The sequence below is a fragment of the Drosophila takahashii genome, chromosome 2R, assembly GCF_030179915.1.
Source record: "Drosophila takahashii strain IR98-3 E-12201 chromosome 2R, DtakHiC1v2, whole genome shotgun sequence".
Lineage (NCBI taxonomy): Eukaryota > Metazoa > Arthropoda > Insecta > Diptera > Drosophilidae > Drosophila > Drosophila takahashii.
The window spans coordinates 405,372-424,613 of record NC_091679.1 but is presented as its reverse complement, the minus strand read 5'-3'; the positions used below and the strand labels follow the sequence as shown (position 1 = coordinate 424,613).

Below are 19,242 nucleotides of genomic sequence, written 5' to 3'. Positions count from 1 at the left end.
CTGTTAAATTAACAATGTTTATCTTAAATGCTTACCTATTTGAGATGTGAGCTCAGTAAGAGAGTGCGCCGTACACATAATAATTAAATAATTTTTATCTAATTAAAAATTTTAAAAATGATTTTATGTGTCTGATGGTGTGACTGGTAAGGTGTCTGCCCCTGAAGCGAGAGGATCCCGGTTCAAATCCTACTGGTGCAAAAAAAAAACAAAAATAAAATTAAAAAATAAATGTAAAAAACAAAATAAAACATGTCTTGTACTGGACTCCAACCCGGTTCAAAATAACCGGGAGCTGGCATAGTTTCCTCTGGGCTACGCCCTTATTAAATTTTCAAGTGGCTAACTGCTTTTGTAAGTTTAGATGGATACCTAAATGCTTAAATTGTTGGTTAATATGGTCTTTTTTTAAGACCAAAAGACAGGGTGTCAAAAGAAGCTGAATATTTTGAAGCAAAAATTAAACAATTAAAGCCAAAATAATTAATCGTCTCTAATAAAAACATTTTTATTACGCATAACTTGCATCTTACTATGGTAGATGGAAAGGTGTGCAACGCAATCAGTGAATCATCCTCGGCAACATGTTGCCCATATATATGGGCACTTCCAAAAAAAAGTCCACCAAGCCACAAACCTTAAAACTTGAATAAATCATATTTCCACATGATTTTGCCCCGATATTAGTTTCTAATTAGTTGGATACTGAGCTTAACTACAAATTTGGAGTATAGTTTGATTATTTTTATGACAAACCCCACCAATATACGCAAAAATCAGTTTTTGGCTATTTTTTTGTTATTTTTTGGACCTGTCTTCTGTTGTAAATTTATCCTAAAGGAATGCTAATATGTGACATTTTTCTGTACTGAATGCTTCATCCACATGCTAAACTATTAAGTTAAAAGCAAAACATCCAGCAATTGAGAGATAGAGGTAAAGAAATCCGATTTACAAAACAGTCGGAAAAAATGTCCCGAGCGACATGTCCCGAGCGAATGTGGTTGAAACTGCATTAAAAAAAAACGGCAACGAATTTTTGAGTAAAACCAAAAGCATTTCACAGCGACATGTTTGAACAACATTCTAAAAAAAATCGCATTCAAATATTCCATCAGAATTTGCTAATTTCTGGTGTTGTATGAACTTCCCCGAAATCCACTTCTATTTTTGTCCCGAGCGAAAACGGCAGTTTTTTACCGATATCTTAAAAACTAAAAGTGGTACATAATTAAGATTTTTACCAAAAATAGAGCTTGGGAAGACTAAAAAGAAAAGCCCATAATTAAAATTAAAATCCATTGTTTTACAATTTTTTTTCAACTTTAAAGGTGTGCAAATGTCCCGAGCGACATTTTGGAAGTGCCCATATGTGGAGCAAGACCAACAGAAATGAACAATGTACAAAAATGGAGATGGAGGTAGAGGATCGTCAAACGACGGAAATATCACAAGAAAATTCTTTTCTAATGCAGCTTTGAGCTCCGAAATAACAGAAATCGATGCATCTTTGATTTACAGATGTGCAACATTATTGCAAGCCATGGCATCGGGATACAAAACAGCTAAACATCTAATAGATGCATATCTATGGTACTATTTACCGGCTACCGTCCATAAAGTATTGATGCATGGGTCAGCTGTAATAGAGCATGCTTTAGTATCGATTGGAGAGCTTTCGAGGGAAGCTGCAGAGTCCAATAACAAGGAAATAAAAAAATTTAGACTTCAGCACAGTCGGAAAGTGTCTCGTACTTTAACAAACACAGATTTTTAACAGGACAACTTCTAAAAAAAGATAAGTCGAGTTTGGTTACATCTGTGAATGAATGACTTGATGATACTTTATAATTTTTGTTTCTTTAATATTTTGTTTGTTGATTTTGTTTTTAGTTATTTGGTTCTACCTACAAGAGCACATTTAAATCTTTGTAAAATTCCGCGTAGGACTGATACAATCCCACTTTGAGTGATATTTTTGAGCGAAATATATCGCTCACAAAATAATCATTATTTCTGAGCGATATTTTTTTCGCTTACAAAATAATCATTAAATGGAGATTTTTATTTTTTACTCAAAAAAAATAATCATTATTTTTGGTCCCTGTTTAAAACAATTTTAACGATTCCTTGACTCTAAAATACAGTTTGGATACGCACATACTAAATTCAATGCTTAGGGCTAGTACTCAACCCAACAAAACTCGTCCAAAACAAAAACTTCATATGAAACAAAATTTTTTGACGTTGTTTTTCATATGAAGTTTTTTGTTTTGGACGACTTTTTGTTGGGTTGAGTACTAAGACTTAATGCGTAAGTTGTTTTGACCTGGCAAAAGTGGCTATTTTCGTTTCTAAATAACATTTAAACGTGATTTTTTACAAAAACATGATATAAACCAAAATTTAAGGAATCTCAAGGGTTATACAGTTTAAAGTAGTAAGAAAAATCGTAAGAGCCGTTTTTGAGAAAATTAAAAAAAAAAAATAAAAAAAAAAGTTAAAAAAAATTTTGTTTTGTGCGTATTTTTTAAATATTAAATTTACACAAATTATACGTAGGAGGCGCTTAAAGCATTTTAAAATACCTTTCCAACGAACTACCTTCAGTAGTTTAGAAGTTACGGCCTTCCGTATTTTAGCTATTTATAGCTGTTTTCCCGCTAAACTAGCGGCTTTTTTTTTAAAAGTAGTAGAACTAAAGTTTATTATATCGAGCTGTTGAACATCATGTCAAATTTTCAGGACTTTAAACCCATGTTTTGGGACACACAGACAAACTGACAAACAGAATTAAATTTTCATTTTGGGAAGAAGAAAATCTTAGTTTGGCTATAACTTTTGAACGGAGCGACGTATCATTCGACGGGTATTTTTAATAGGAAAACAACTAAAACATTGCGAGGGGGCATTTATCCCCACCGGCCCCAACAGCTTAAAATTTCGAAATTTTTACTTTTACACTTTTACCGCTCTCTTCCCCAAGCCAATTGATTTTCTTAAAGTCTTGGTATGCAATTCTTTAAATTTTAGCAATACCTTTAATTTGGTGTATTACTCATTACGATCGGACTATCATTTATATATTTATTTATTTCTTAATTTCTTAATTTCTTAATTTCTTAATTTCTTAATTTCTTAATTTCTTAATTTCTTAATTTCTTAATTTCTTAATTTCTTTATTTCTTTATTTCTTTATTTCTTTATTTCTTTATTTCTTTATTTCTTTATTTCTTTATTTCTTTATTTCTTTATTTCTTTATTTCTTTATTTCTTTATTTCTTTTTTTCTTTATTTCTTTATTTATTTATTTCTTTATTTATTTATTTCTTTCTTTTTTTATTTTTTTATTTCTTTATTTATTTATTTCTTTCTTTCTTTCTTTCTTTCTTTCTTTATTTATTTCTTTATTTATTTCTTTGTTTCTTTCTTTCTTTCTGTCTTTATTTCTTTATTTCTTTATTTATTTATGTATTTATTTATTTATTTATTTTTTTTTTTTTTTTACTTATTTATTTATATATTTATTTTATTTATTAATGTTAATAATTGTATAATGGAACGCTTTAAAACAATTTTAACGATTCCTTGACCCTAAAATACGGTTTGGATACGCACATACTAAATTCAATGCTTAATGCGTAAGTTGTTTTGGCCTGGCAAAAGTGGCTATTTTCGTTTCTGAATAACATTTAAACGTAATTTTTTACAAAAACATGATATATACAAAAATTTAAGGAATCTCAAGGGTTATACAGTTTAAAGTTGTAAGAAAAATCGTAAGAGCCGTTCTTGAAAAAAATTAAAAAATTACATTTACACAAATTATACGTAGGAGGCGCTTAAAGCATTTTAAAATACCTTTCCAACGAACTACCTTCAGTAGTTTAGAAGTTACGGCCTTCCGTATTTTAGCTATTTTCCCGCATATTGCGCACCGTATAAGCGGGTGAGTGTAGGACCTTCAAACTTTTAACCTAGCTCCAAAACTGAGGGCGCCACAGCTTTTCGCGGCTTGTGGACGTTAGAGTGGGCGAGGCATATCGGCATAATAATCTTGCGCTGAATTGGGAGCTAAGGAACCTAAATCCAAAACAACAACTCTCCAGCTCTCATAGTTTCTGAGATCTCAGCGTTCACACGGACAAACACATGGACTTGGCCAGATCGACTCGTCTAGTGATCCTGAATAAGAATATATATACTTTATGGGGTCGAAAACGCTTTCTATACTCTTTTTAATTAATACTCTTTATAATTAATAAGTCAAATTGATCGACAGTTACGTCCAACTATAAAAAAGGTTTACTACCATAAAAATAGTAAGACTTATGATACCCGTACTCGTAGAGTAAAAGAATACATTGTATGTGGGGCAAAGTATTCCATTTAGGAATATTTTTATTACATTTGCTTATCTGAGTAATGGTTAGTTTTATGTACTTTCTTGTAGTATCACAGTTCGATGGCTTGGGAGCTATTACTTATCGAAAGACGTTAATGGCATCGGTTCACGCCAAAAGGGCGTTTAAATTCGAGAGGCAGTGTCGAGCGGCAGTTTTCTCCAGATGTCCACATCTCGCTCGCTCGCACTGCCCTTCGCCCTCCCTCTACCTCTCCAACTCTCCCGCAAATCTCTTAAGCTATTTACAAGTGTCCAAGTAAACACACGCACGTCGCGTAATAGCCCGAAGTTTTTTCGAGCCGGATCTTTGGACTTTCCATCCTGGATTTTTCCGAAGATTATCTCCAGCGCCTACGGTGGCTTGAACCGCTTTAGCTAAGTTCCACTTACTATTATTATTTGCCGGTCATACAGCCAGTCATTCGAACCCCATTTCGTTCAACTTGTTGTATGATTTCTTCTAAATCCAATAGAGATTTAATCCGAAGCAACGGCATTTAATATACATCTATATATATAAAGCTATCAGTAAGAAAACTGGGAATCAACGCACAGCCAAAACCACTGGTTAACCATATTAATATGCATTCCTATTACATTCTTATAACTTTAAACTGATTTGCTAAGATTTATTGGGGTTCCCCAAGTGGCCCCAATCGCTTCCAATTGGAAAAAGGAAAATTTTCCTTTCAAAAATTCTGGACTCCAAACCGTTTAACCAATCGAATCCGTGTTTTCGCCTAAAAATAGTTTAAAACATTATACATGTAAGGCACTGGGCCTGGTTTATTTAATAGTACATAAGATATTTGTATGGAATAATGATAAATCAATGGTAGTTGGTTACGAAACGACTTCGAAGAACGGAACTTAGAGCGACGACACTTAGAGCAACGGAATGTAATGACTCTTGACGACTTGAATTCAACTGGATTTGCGATGGACCCTCCAGCGTACCAACTTCTTGTACTCGGACTTGGTTCCACGGCGACGACTTTAATTTCCTCTTAGCAATATTCTCCCGATGTGATCTCTTCGGTAGTTCAACTCTCTGTGTGTTCCTTCCACTTTTCTTGCCCCAGTCTTTCTTATCTCCGTCCGATCTGGCCACACCGTCGATACCGAAGCACAGCTGACCTGGCCAATGACAGCTATTGATATCGTGAACTATGTTTTACATACATGTTTCAAAAATTTTACCGCTAAGATTTAAGGCTTTTTACTATTTTTAACAGCCCTTCTAAAATTACAATTTAGCCAAAAATCTCTTTAAACGTCGAAAAGTGGTACTTCTAAACCAGGGACTGCAAATAAGTGTTAACAGTTTAAAAAAATTGATAGCCAAAATAGCGTCCAAAAAATAAGGGAAAAAAACCACTTACTTAGTATGGTTCGGCAAATGGGAAAACGTGATAAACCTTTTTTTTCAATTTTTATTTTATAAATCAAAAATAAGTCTTATTTTTCAATATATAGACATAGAATACATATTTAGGTATCTGAAGTAAAGTTATGTAAGATACACAAAAATATATCCTCTTGTTCCTAAGAACTCGCGGTTTTTAAAAAAAAGATGTATTCCGCGAATTTTTAGGATTAGCTTGAGTGGATTATACACAGTTTAACTAAAGAGATCAATTTTTTAAAAACCGCGAATTCTTAGGAACAAGAGGATATATTTTTGTGTATCTTACATAACTTTACTTCAGATACCTAAATATGTATTCTATGCCGATTCTTTAGAAACCGCGAATTCTTAGGAACAAGAGGATTTATTTGTGTGGGTTATACATAACTTAACTTAACTAAATATACTTATAAATAATTGGAAAATTCGCGACTTTCATTTTTTAATTACTTTATGCAAAATCAGACAGATGGACAGGTGCAATTCGACTGGGACATTAATTCTTATCATTTGGATTTTCTGGTACTAAATGGTTTTTTTTGACGTCATGTACTTCCACCGAACATAGAAGTTACATATATAAAACATTAAAAGGCGCTATAAGTCCTTAAAATATCCTTGGACATAGTCATGTCATAGCCAGTGTTGGGAAAGGTACTGTGTTTTTTTACCTAGGTAAGGTAAAAGGTATTGGGCAAAAATAAATACCTAGGTAAGGTAAAGGTACTTCAATTTCCCAGTACCTAGGTATAGGTAAAAGGTAAATATATTGTTTTTTTTTATTTTTTTATAATTTTTTTGTTTTGTTCAATGTAATCATTTAAACTTAAAATAAGACTAGTTTTCAGTTTTTAGTCGTCTTAATCAAACAATATCTTTTCATTTCATTTAAATTTAAATGTTTTAATTTTGTGCATATATATTTATATATATAGGGGAGTGTAGGGTAATTTGACGAGTAGGGTAATGTGACGAACTCGTCGAATCTCATATATGACGTCACGACAAAAATTCCAAATAAATGTAGTCGTCTCCTCTTATCGTGTCGACAATGTATTTACAGTAATATTAATAAGAAGTCCCATAATTTGTTCGTGAGGTAATTTTCGCTAAAAATGTGGTGCGCAAACTAGCAAACCCATTCAATTTACTTGTGTTTCAGCAGTGCCAGAGCAAAGATGAGTAGAAAAGAAAATCAGGCAAATATATGCACGTATACATGAGATCTTTATCAACAGTTTTTGGTACCTCGCGTTTTTTTCTTTTGCGCCGTTTGAGAGTGACACCGATTTTGCTCCAAGTCTACCTTGTAGGGTATCGTGACGAACTATTTGTAGGGTATTGTGACGAACTTTTTTTATTCAAGAATTTTAACTGTTATCGTTGATTATTTGTAAAAAAATATAATAATACCAGATAACATTTACTGCTGCAGTTTTATTGTTGTTTTTAATAGTGACGTCAGATTAATTTAATTTTAAAAAAAATTTGCACTTTGAGAATTTTTTTTTTTGTTAGTTTGGGTATTATCTTATTACTTCTTTCTTTTCCGTATCGAAAATAACCTTTCCGTAAATAATATATAAAAAAATGTATTTTTTTGTTTAAAAAAAATGGTTTACACCAAACGCTGTGGGATTTGGCTACGTTGAAATTTCGAATCCAAATTTTTTTAGAAATACGCTCAGTAAATGTAAGTAACTTTCTGCTTTTACACTTTTAAAAAATATTGATTTTTGGAGAAGTTACATTAAAGAACAAATCGTTCGTCACATTACCCTACAACTTTTGAAAGTGCAAAAAAAGAAGGGTTCACGCCAAACGCTGTGGGATTTAGCTGCATTGGAATTTCGAATTTCGAATTTTACAGGGATATGCTCAGTAGATGTAAGCAACTTTCTGCGTTTACACTTTTGAAAAATATTGATTTTTAGAAAAGTTACATTCAAAAAACGAATCGTTCGTCACCTTACCCTACACTCCCCTATTTATATTTATGAAACCCTCATGTACATATTTGGCGCGTAAAAATTCCGTATGTAGAAACATTGACTATGTATGTATATGTATATGCTGTTTGTTTACGTACATACGGCATTTTTACGCGCCAAATACACTTTGGTTTCATAAATAAATTGATGTAGTGATGGGAACATACATGCGTGCACAAAATGATATAAAATAAAACTGCGATTAGTTTTAACTTCACAAAACAACCGATAGAACGGCTGAATTCCAATGACTTTTAATGCTGCGTTCCGACTATTACAATTTCGAAACGAAACGATACAATGAAACGATACTACAGTGTCGCAGTCAGATTTGGCTATTTTAAATCAGAGCAATGTTTAATACCTATGTAAGTACCTTCATAATTCCAAAGGTATATAAAAATCTGTAGCTAGGTAAGGTAAAAGGTACTCAATTATTTTTATACCTAGGTAAGGTAAAAGGTACCACTAAATTGTACTTAGGTACATACCTAGGTAAAAGTATCTAGGTATGTCCCAACACTGGTCATAGCTCATATGAAAGGTATTGACTCGAAGATCAATCCTGTTTTTAGATTTTGGCCCATACTCCATTGGTTTAAAAGATATTTGCATTCAATTTTTATTTTCAATTTTTATAATAAAAATTGGAGAATAAGACTTATTTTCAATTTATATAAGAAAAATTGGAGAATAAGACTTATTTTTAATTTATATAATAAAAATTGGAGAATAAGACTTATTTTCAATTTTTATTATAAAAATTGGATAATAAGCCTTATTTTTAATTTATATAATAAAAATTTAAGGATAAGACTTATTTTTAATTTTTATTATAAAAATTGAAAATAAAACTTATTTTTCAATTTTTTCTATAAAAATCAACAAATAATTATTATTTTCTAATTTTTATTTTAAAAATCATAATAATTACGATCCCTGTTCTAAACTGAATATCAAAAATTCCTTCGGTAAAGTTTTTCCCTAAACTTTAACGATACATTTGATGGTTTTAAAAAAGCTCTAGCTATCTTTTAAACAGAGAAACTAAGCAAAAAGTAGACTTATTATTGAATTCAAGTGTCTCCATAATGCTGCCTGCATATTGCTATCTCTCTCTGCATTTTCATACAAATTGTCAACCAATGATTCCGTCTCCCTCCCTCTCCCTCTGCCATGCATTTCCCTGCGCTTCTTTAAAAATATAAAATGAGCTTTAATACGGTTTTAATTTCTGTAGACTTTAGTTTATAGTTATTGGTGACCAACCCCTCACCAAAGTGCCCCAAACTCATTCAATTAGAAAATTAAATCCTGTACGCTAAACCGTTAAACCAATCGATACCGTGTTTTCGCTAAAAAAAATAGTTAAAAACATAATAAAGGTTTAAAAAATATGACGGCTTCAATTTTTAACTCTTTACTATTTTTAGTACGCGATTTAAAAGTAGCCGATGTTGCACACGCTTGCAACTATATATCTCCATCTCTTTTCCACCCCCTGACTCTGCTTTATGATTGTCATTTTTTTCTTCGAAATACCATTACAAAAAATAATTAAAGTAGGTATAACTATATTTATATTTATTTTATGTGATAGAACGGCCGGTATTTTTGCCCAAACTTTACCTAAAATAACAGATGGAGATTATCCAACTGTTGATGGAAAAATAATAATTTCATCAAGTTTAGGTACAGTTGTTAACACTTTGGAAGAACTTACATCAAACAAGAGAGGACGCTATAGTCGGGTTCGTGTCCCGACTATCTAATACCCGTCACTCAGCTAAAGGGAGTGCGAACGCTGTACTCGGGTTGGTGTCCCGACTAATAATCGTAACTCAGCTAAAGGGAGTGCGAGGGAGATAGATATAGAAATTTTAATTACGTATAACCTTTTAATGAATGGTCCGATTTGAAAAATGTCTTCTACGTTTCGATAGCTATAAATATGCACAACAAAATTACATTTATACTTCTCGGAAATCTTAAAAGGTGTGGGCGCCAGACACATTTTAAAATCGTTAGTGGGCGATTGTGGGTGTTGGAGGGGGCGTGGCACTCGGCTAAAATAAACTTGCGCTGCGTAAGAAGCCCAAGAATATGCGTGGAAAATCTCAACCTTCTAGCTTTTGTAGTTTCCGAGATCTCAGCGTTCATACAGACAGACAGACAGACGGACATGGCTAGATCGACTCGGCTAGTGATCCTGATCAAGAATATATATAGTTTATAGGGTCGGAAACGCTTCCTTCTACCTGTTACATACTTTTGCACGAATCTAATATACCCTTTTACTCTACGAGTAACGGGTATAACAATTTTCCAGATATTTCAAATATCGTTCACAAGTTATTGGACTGGCTATCAGAAAGAGCAATATTAGCTTCAAGAAATGACAGAGCTGCTTCAATAAATAATCATCTTTCAAAATCATTTAACGGTGAGGAAGTTAAATACAAATCAGTTGACACTGTTACTGAGGTAGAAGATGCTGTGCATTATCCTACTGAATTTCTTAACATGCCGAATCCAGCAGGATTGCCTTTGCACGTTCTTACGCAAAAAATTGGTACACCAATAATGTTGCTTAGAAACTTAAGTCCCCCAAAGTTATGCAATGGAACGAGATTGCAAGTTAAAGCTCTTCACAAATTTGTTATTGAAGCCGTTATTTTTACCGGCTGTGCCAAAGGAGAAACAGTATTCATACCAAGAATTCCTCTAACGTCATCCAACTTACCATTTGAGTTTAAACGTCTACAGTTTCCTGTAAAGGTCTGTTTTGCCATTACAATAAATAAGACACAAGGGCAGACTTTGAAAGTAGCTGGATTAGATCTTAGGGGCGATTGTTTTTCCCATAGACAATTTTATGTGGCCTGTTCAAGAGTTAGCTCAGCAAAGAGCTTAATCATCCTATCTCCTGATGGCCAAACAAAAAATGTTGTTTACAAAGAGGTTTTAAAATAAATTTTAAAAATATTTGAACTTATATTGTGGACTAGGCCTATATAGGTGAAACCACGTTTAAAAAAACGCGCCGAATCATCTACCTCCGGGTGGTGTGGTAATGAGGGTTAATAAAAGTTTCATCCGAAACTACAAATAAATTTAAACTAACTTCTAAAAGGCAAAATTATATAATTCTACTGCAAACTATTTCATATGAAAAGTAGCTTCAGATATTTGGGTTATCCGCAAGCGAAGCTGCGGGCACCCTGCTAGTACGTATATATTTTGCAATTCCTTTGTGACCGAATTTCGTACACTCGAAATTATTCTGAGCCCACATTTCCAATTCCGCAGTGCTTATTTATTTAAATAATAGATAAAAATTTTCTAAAAACTGTGTGTAAAAATATAATTCAGCCGCAGTAAAAGTTTCCGATTTTTCGAATTGTTCCGCAAAAACTGCACTCTTTATTATACCCTTGCAGGGGTATTATAATTTCAGTCAGATGTTTGCAACGCAGTGAAGGAGACGTTTCCGACCAAATAAAGTATATATATTCTTGATCAGCACCAATAGCCGAGTCTATCTAGCCATGTCCGTCTGTCCGTTTCTATGCGAACTAGTCTCTCAGTTTTAAAGCTACTATTGCAGGTAGTTCATATGTCGGAGCGAGCCGAATCGGACCACTATATCTTAAGGCTCCAATAGGAATATTCAAACAAATATAAGAAAATTCATTGAAATTAGGCGTTTTGATTTTTGACAACTTAAAAACAAAATTTAAATAATAGGCACGCTGAGCGGAAAGAGGATGCCATCCCATCGATCTTCCAACCTCAACCAGTGACACAGGAAGAGGTTGTCAAAATCGCCCAACGATTGTCAAACAACAAGGCGCCCGGTCCTGACGGCATACCAAACAGGGCCCTCAAGATGGCGATCAGCCTCCATCCAGTAACATTTGCTAGGATGTACACAAAATGCCTGTCCCAATCCCGTTCCCCAACAAGGTGGAAGCAGCAAAACCTGGTTCTCATACCGAAACCGGGGAAGGCTAGAGATGACCCGTCTGCATACAGACCAATCAAAAAAAGCATAATCAGTCAAAGATTAGGCGAGGCAATAGAGGCCGCCGGAGGACTGTCCGATAGCCAATATGGCTTTAGGAAAGCTCGCTCAACCATTGATGCCCTGGAAACGGTAGACAAAATAGCCCGGAGTGCAATAACGGGTACACGTTGGCTTGGAGGAACCAAAGAGTACTGTTTGGTGGCTACACTGGACATAAAAACGCATTCAACTCCGCATCGTGGAGCAGGATAATCTCGGCCCTCGAGAGACTAGGTATCCCACCATATCTAAGGGCGATTGTCAGCGACTACCTCGATAACAGATGGCTACACTACGACACAGACGACGGCCCACAAATCTACAGGGTCACGGGCATCCTACGACTGGGCTTCCAACCAGGAGTAAGCATCGTAGGTTTCGCCGATGACGTCGCGGTAGTAGTGGTACAAAAAAACAAAGAAAACGTGGAGAGCACAGCAAACGGGGCCATCCGTATGATTGGGGACTGGCTTAGATTGGCTGGCCTTGAACTGGCGGAACACAAAACCGAAGCAGTGCTCATAAGCAGCAGAACCGCAGTGGATACAGTAGAAATCACAGTTGGTGAGTCGACTATAGCCTCAAAAAGAGCCATCAGATACCTGGGTGTCATGCTAGACACACGGCTATCCTACAGAGAGAACCTACAGGAAACACACAAAAAGGCCCGTGGCGTCACTGCGGCATTATCACGCATGATGCTAAACCACAGAGGCCCGAAATCATCGAGTCTGAGACTGCTCTTCAGTGTAGCATAGTCTACCATCCTCTACGCAGCACCAATCTGGGCCCAAGAATGTAAAGAAAGCTACCTGAGTGGGATAAACCGAGAATACAGGCTGGGGGCACTGCGAGTAAGTTCAGCTCTCCGAACGGTCTGCACAGAGGCCATGCTGGTGATCAGTGGCATAATTCCCGTGGAGATCGCAGCGACGGAAGCCAAGGAGAATTTCGAAGCGAGAAAGCCAGCAAACTCACTACCGGAACGCAGCTTGGCGAAACTTAGAGCCGGAACCAAAGCCCTCGAAAGCTGGCAGCAGAGGTGGATCGCGGCAACAACAGGCCGCTGGACGCACCGTCTTATCCCAAGCATTGCGGAGTGGTTCAACCGTAAACATGGGGAGCTGACCTTCGAGCTAACACAAGTGCTTAGCGGACACGGCTGCTTCATGGCAGTACAGCAAGCCCAGCAATTCCCCCCACCCTGTATATGTATATGTAAAAGTATCTTGTACTAAACTACCGTTGAATAAAAAGAAAAATAAATAAAAAAAACACAACCCAATGTGACCGTATATCCTTACGGACTAGAGCCTTGCATGAATCATTCAATTTTTGTTTTATCATAGTATGCCATGAAATTTCTGATTTGTTTAATTCAATTCTATATGAAATAAATTGAATGTTGTTCTAATTCATTTCGAATTGAATGAATTGAATGAATTATTTTATGAATTTTTTGAATTTTCCAGATTTTTTTTCTGTTTTCTTTTGAGAACAAAAAGTGGATAATTTTTAACAAATCAATGTTAACTGCATAGTAAATAAAATTCAGGCAGATTTAATCACAAAATTATGGCCCTTTCTTCTTCAAAATAAATTGTCGTTTGAATTATTTCGGAATTCATGCCATTCATTCATTCAATTCTATTAAACTCAAAATTCAAATTCATTCAATTCTATTAAACTCAAAAATTCTAATTAATTCATTCATATAACAAAAAAAAATCAAAATAATTCATTGGATCCATTCATGCAGGGCTCTATTACGGACTTTTCAATTGGTTCCTAAATTCCAAATTGTTTATTCATTTTTTACCCACCTCTATAAATAGTTTTTATTTGACATGGCATCCCAAGCAAAATCCGCTTTAAATAAGTTTGTTGTCACAGCTGACACTCTAATCCATTTTGAGGCCATCATAAATGTTCCAGGTGCATCCACCACGTAAGGAGCATGTCCGATTGCATTTTTGACGCAGGCGGAGGCGCCGCAGATACAAAATCCATGCTCATGGCGAAATACAAAATAACGTACGATGTATACGAAAAAGTCGCCGAACAGCCACCTTAAAACTCTTTTTGATGTGAAATCCATAGCACAAGAGTCTAGAGCCGCCTTAAGAGAAATTCAAAGCACCATTAAAGGGTGCTTAACCTCCTTACAACTTTCCGGCATCAACATTGAGAATTGGGACCCTATCCTCGTTTACATGTGCTTTACGAAACTGCCAAAGCTGACGCTCTCATTATGGGAGCAATCCATCCAAGAATAAATTCTTTTACCACGAGGGTACTTCCAATGCCCAAAGGCTGCGATCTGTGTTTAAAGGAAAAACACCCCGTGCGTATATGTCCACGCTTCCTAAAAATGACGGTAAATGATCGTTCAGCCTACATCCAAGATAAGCAGTTATGTTCCAACTGCTTTGCAAGCAGCCATAAATTGCAGGATTGCAAAAGCGCTCGCAGTTGTTTTACTTGCCAGAGTCGGCATCACACGCTGTTGCATCCAAGCAACACTTCCCCAATCACTTCGGTTCCATCCAAACCGAGGGTTGGTGACAGAGTCGATTCTGCCGAGGCTCTGCCAGCGTCGCAGTCGACTCAGTGCTATTTTAGTGCTCGGTCTGAATTCGGGCCTGCAGGGTGCTATCGTTGCATTTACTTCGCCCGCTGCTCACTCAACTAAGAATGTTTGAAAGACTTACTAAAAGTTTAGTTTTATTCTCTTTATCAATATTTATCAAAATTATTCAAATCGGACCAATCGTTAAAAAGTTATTCCCGTTCAAAGTTTATATCTCCGCCTTCCTCGCACTCTGTTTAGCTGAGTAACGGGTATCTGATAGTCGGGGCACACGACTATAGCATTCTCTGTTGTTTTAATTGCAATTGTATGTAAACTTCGGCTTCCAGGGTTCGGAAATTTATACACTTTAAAACAAGAAAGGAAGTTAACTTCGGCCAGCCGAAGTTTATATACCCTTGCAGGATTGCTTACTTCAAATGTTGTTTTTACCAGGGCTGTGAACCATTCCGGAGCTGAACCACTCCGAACCGGAGTGGTTCACTTTTTTTAGAAAACGAACCGAACCGTAAACCGGAGCGCCGAATTTTTTTATAATTGAACCGGAACCGAACCGGAACTTTTTTTTTTGATATTCGGTTCGGTTTACGAAAAATTTATTTTGTGTGTTCGTGTTTTTTTATTCAACAGTGTGGGGGGTTTTCTGATCATATTAACATAGAGTTTATTTACTAAGGGAAATAAAAATGCGCCAATTTTTGTGGCTATGCAATGACTGCACCTAACTCAAACAATCTAATAATATATAACTATCATCTTCCAAAACTTTTCGCAGTATGCCCACATTAAAATTACATGATTAAAGCAAAGAGTATACTCTTTGCCTTAACTGGTAAACACTTTATAAATCATAAATCTAGTAACTTTACTTATAAGTCTTAATGTTATGGTACATATTTCAATGAAAATACATGGAAATAAATGTTGACTTTATTATTTCATTAAAAAAAAATTATTTTTTTGAACCCTGGTTCGAACTTGAACCCTGCTCCGGCTCATCATTGAACCGGTTCGCAAACCGGAACATTATCTGTCGATTAGGTTTGAACCCCGAACCGAACCCATGCAAAAATAATATGGGTTCACAGCCCTGGTTTTTACAATGTCAAAAACAGGAAATCAAACCGAATCTTATTTCGGTTCCGGTTCCGGTACTGCTCCCATACCGAATCTGCTTATTCGGTAAACGGTTATATTTCGGTATTGATGTTTTGGTTCAGGTTCTGGTACCGATACGTACCAGTACAGTTAAAAACAAGAGAGAACGCTATAGTCGGGTGCCCCGACTATCTAATACCCGTCACTCAGCTAAAGGGAGTGCGAGGAAGATGGATATTTAAAATTTTCATTGCGCAAAATTTTTTAAAAAATGGTCCGATTTGAAAAATGTCTTCTACTTTTCGATAGGTATAAATCAGGGACCGTAACTGTTATAAGTTTTATTTTAAAAATCACAGTTATTTTCTGATTTGTAAAGTAAAACTCAAAGAATAACTGTTATTTTTTGAGTTTTATAATAAAAGTTGACAAATAACAGTTATTCGTCGTAATCAAAAATAAAACTCAAACTTGATTTATGGCGATTTTGTAAGTATAATAAATTTTAAAAAAATATAGTTAGCATGAAGTTTTTGAGTTTTATTATAAAAATCAAAAAATAAAAATCATTACGGATTTGTAAACTACAATCTAAATTACTATAAAATTCGACCCCTAAAATACGGTCAGTAGCAAATTTCACCCAGAACGGATTGACCTAAAAATCTAGAAAAATCACAGTAATTACTAAAATAATTAGGAGCCGCGTAAGGGGTACTTTTTAGAAAAAAAAAACGACCCCAAAGTACCCCAAAATTAGATTTGTTTTTTTTTTAATTCTTTCTTTTGCCATTTCTCTGTTATAAATGATGTTAAAATGATTTAAAAATGTGATGTTCATAATCTTATGGCATACCCGCAAATAACTGCATTTAAATTTCTTGGAGATTCAGCATCCTTAACCAAGTCCCAAATATTTTCAAATTTGGCTAACTGATGTGACGTCACGCGTCCCCATATGTTTGTATGTATGTTCTGCTGGCGCATGTATGTATGTGCATTAGGGCGGTCCACATTTGTATGGAAATTTTTAAGGTCCTACTCTCACCCGCTTATACGGTGCGCATTGTGGTATTCAAGGTATACCAAAAGAAAATTAAAAAAAAATCGTGTTTTAGGGTCTGCGAATTGGTTTCAAAGTTTATCACCCATACGCACTGTTGCCTTCGATCAAAAAGTTTTTCTGATCAAGGTGGCATAGATATCAACAATTCAGTTGATGTTCTGCTCTCCTTTTTTTTACCAACTATTCCAACGAAATTCATAATTTGACAAGGCAAGAAATGGGAGAACGATTTTTTTCGACCAAATTCGAACTGTTTTACATGTCGTATGAGTAATTTTAAAGCAAACTTTGAAGACGTTTCGCAAAGTCTAAATCTCAAAAAAAAAATTTTTGTTTTCACATACATTTTTTGCATACTTTAATATACCATGTTAATGAGTGAGAAAAGAATTTCATTTTTTGGACCGCCCTAATGTGCATATGTATGTCCTGCTGTCGCAATTAAAGTGTGACCGCGCAAGGGGAAAATGAAAATACCACAGCCAAAAAAAATCGATTATATCGCAAATCAAGTTAAGTAAACGTTAAATTTTAATATATCGGAAGACCTTACAGAAAACCCATTAAGCTGAATTTTACAGTCAAAATGTTCCTTAAAATTGCTTTTGTTTTTTTAAAATGCAAAAGCCCGATAAGCAAACTATTTATTAGTTTTCAAATGTTGAGTTATCGACAAACTTTGGATTTGTATAAAACAAAAACAAACAATGATTTGCTCCGCTATGTACACACACATGCACAAAATAAATATATTCAAAAAATGCGCATTTTACACACACAGCTATTAGATACATATGTATATGCGTGTGTACGTTTGTGTGTGTGCATTGCAGCTGACTAAGGAATTGAGATTCGATCAAATTCAAATTCAAGACAATACTGATATCCTTTTGCTTAAAGAATATTTCATTTACATTGCCACAACATACTTACATAAGACATTTTGTAACCGATTTTTGTGAACTAAAATTCAAATCGCATTAATAATATTAAAAGAACATTAAAAATTCAAACCAATTGATTTTCTTGCTCTTTATTACACGTGCTCATATTGTTTAAACAAATTCAAATGTTTAAACAATTTGATTCACGTCTTCCCCGTCCACCTGCCTTCCCTATCTAAATTACTATAAAATTCGACCCCTAAAATACGGTCAGTAGCAAATTCCACCCAGAACGGATTGACCTAAAAATCTAGAAAAATCACAGTAATTACTAAAATAATTAGGAGCCGCGTAAGGGGTACTTTTTAGAAAAAAAAACGACCCCAAGAGCCCCTAAATTCGATTTGTTTTTTTTTTTTAGTTCTTTCTTTTGCCATTTCTCTGTTATAAATGTTGTTAAAATGGTTTAAAAATGTGATGTTCATAATCTTATGGCATACCCGCAAATAACTGCATTTAAATTTCTTAGATATTCAGCATCCTTAACCAAGTCCCCAATATTTTCAAATTTGGCTAACTGATATGACGTCACGCGTCCCCATATGTTTGTATGTATGTTCTGCTGGCGCATGTATGTGTGTGCATATGTATGTCCTGCTATCGCAATTAAAGTGTGACCGCGCAAGGGGAAAATGAAAATACCACAGCCAAAAAAATCGATTATATCGCAAATCAAGTTAAGTAAACGTTAAATTTTAATATATCGGAAGACCTTAAAGAAATCCCATTAAGCTGAATTTTACAGTCGAAATTTTCCTTAAAATTGCTTTTGTTTTTTAAAATGAAAAAGCCCGATTAGCAAACTATTTATTAGTTTTCAAATGTTGAGTTATCGACAAACTTTGGATTTGTATAAAACAAAAACAAACAATGATTTGCTCTGCTATGTACATACACACGCACAAAATAAATGTATTCAAAAAATGCGCATTTTACACACACAGCTATTAGATACATATGTATATGCGTGTGTACGTTTGTGTGTGTGCATTGCAGCTGACTAAGGAATTGAGATTCGATCAAATTCAAATTCAAGACAATACTGATATCCTTTTGCTTAAAGAATATTTCATTTACATCTCCACAACATACTTACATAAGACATTTTGTAACCGATTTTTGTGAACTAAAATTCAAATCGCATTGATAATATTAAAAGAACATTAAATATTCAAACCAATTGATTCTCTGGCTCTTTATTACACGTGCTCATATTGTTTAAACAAATTCAAATGTTTAAACAATTTGATTCACGGCTTCCCCGCCCACCTGCCTTCCATATTATTAATATAATTCTAATCAAGGTGAAAAATTATTGTGAAAACAAAAATACTGAAACAAAATATCAATGATAAAATGCAGTAATTTGGAATTGCCTTTCTTGATGTATTTTCTTAAATTAGTCAAATACATAGCAAAACATTGCTCCGCATATTTGTTTCCCTTATAATAGTTGTCTACTGTGGATACCTTCCAAAAACCCCCCGGTAGCAAATTCGCCAAGAGTATTTGGTTTGTAATAGTTTAAATAAATAGTTTAAAAATTGCATCTTTAAAAAACAAAAAATAGAAATAGAAAATGTAGAACGAGGTAGCAAGGCCTATATCAACAGGATTTGTTTTAAGGGACCGATGAAATAAAATTAAGCCTAAAATTATCCTATCTCTGGCATT

General features: G+C 34.7%; 1 protein-coding gene across 9 annotated transcripts in view; it reads right to left on the bottom strand.

The window, feature by feature from the left end:
- MFS17 (Major Facilitator Superfamily Transporter 17) overlaps window positions 1-19,242 on the bottom strand; it is a 327,725-nt gene that overhangs the window by 129,146 nt on the left and 179,337 nt on the right. The window contains exon 6 of one of the 9 annotated variants that reach the window (XM_070212616.1): window positions 109-189. The exons of the other annotated variants lie outside the window; for them this stretch is intronic. Within the exon in view, the coding sequence (XP_070068717.1) occupies window positions 124-189 (66 nt within the window). The 3' untranslated portion in view covers window positions 109-123. Of the gene's footprint in view, window positions 1-108; window positions 190-19,242 lie in introns of those variants that run through there. 9 annotated transcript variants of the gene reach the window in all.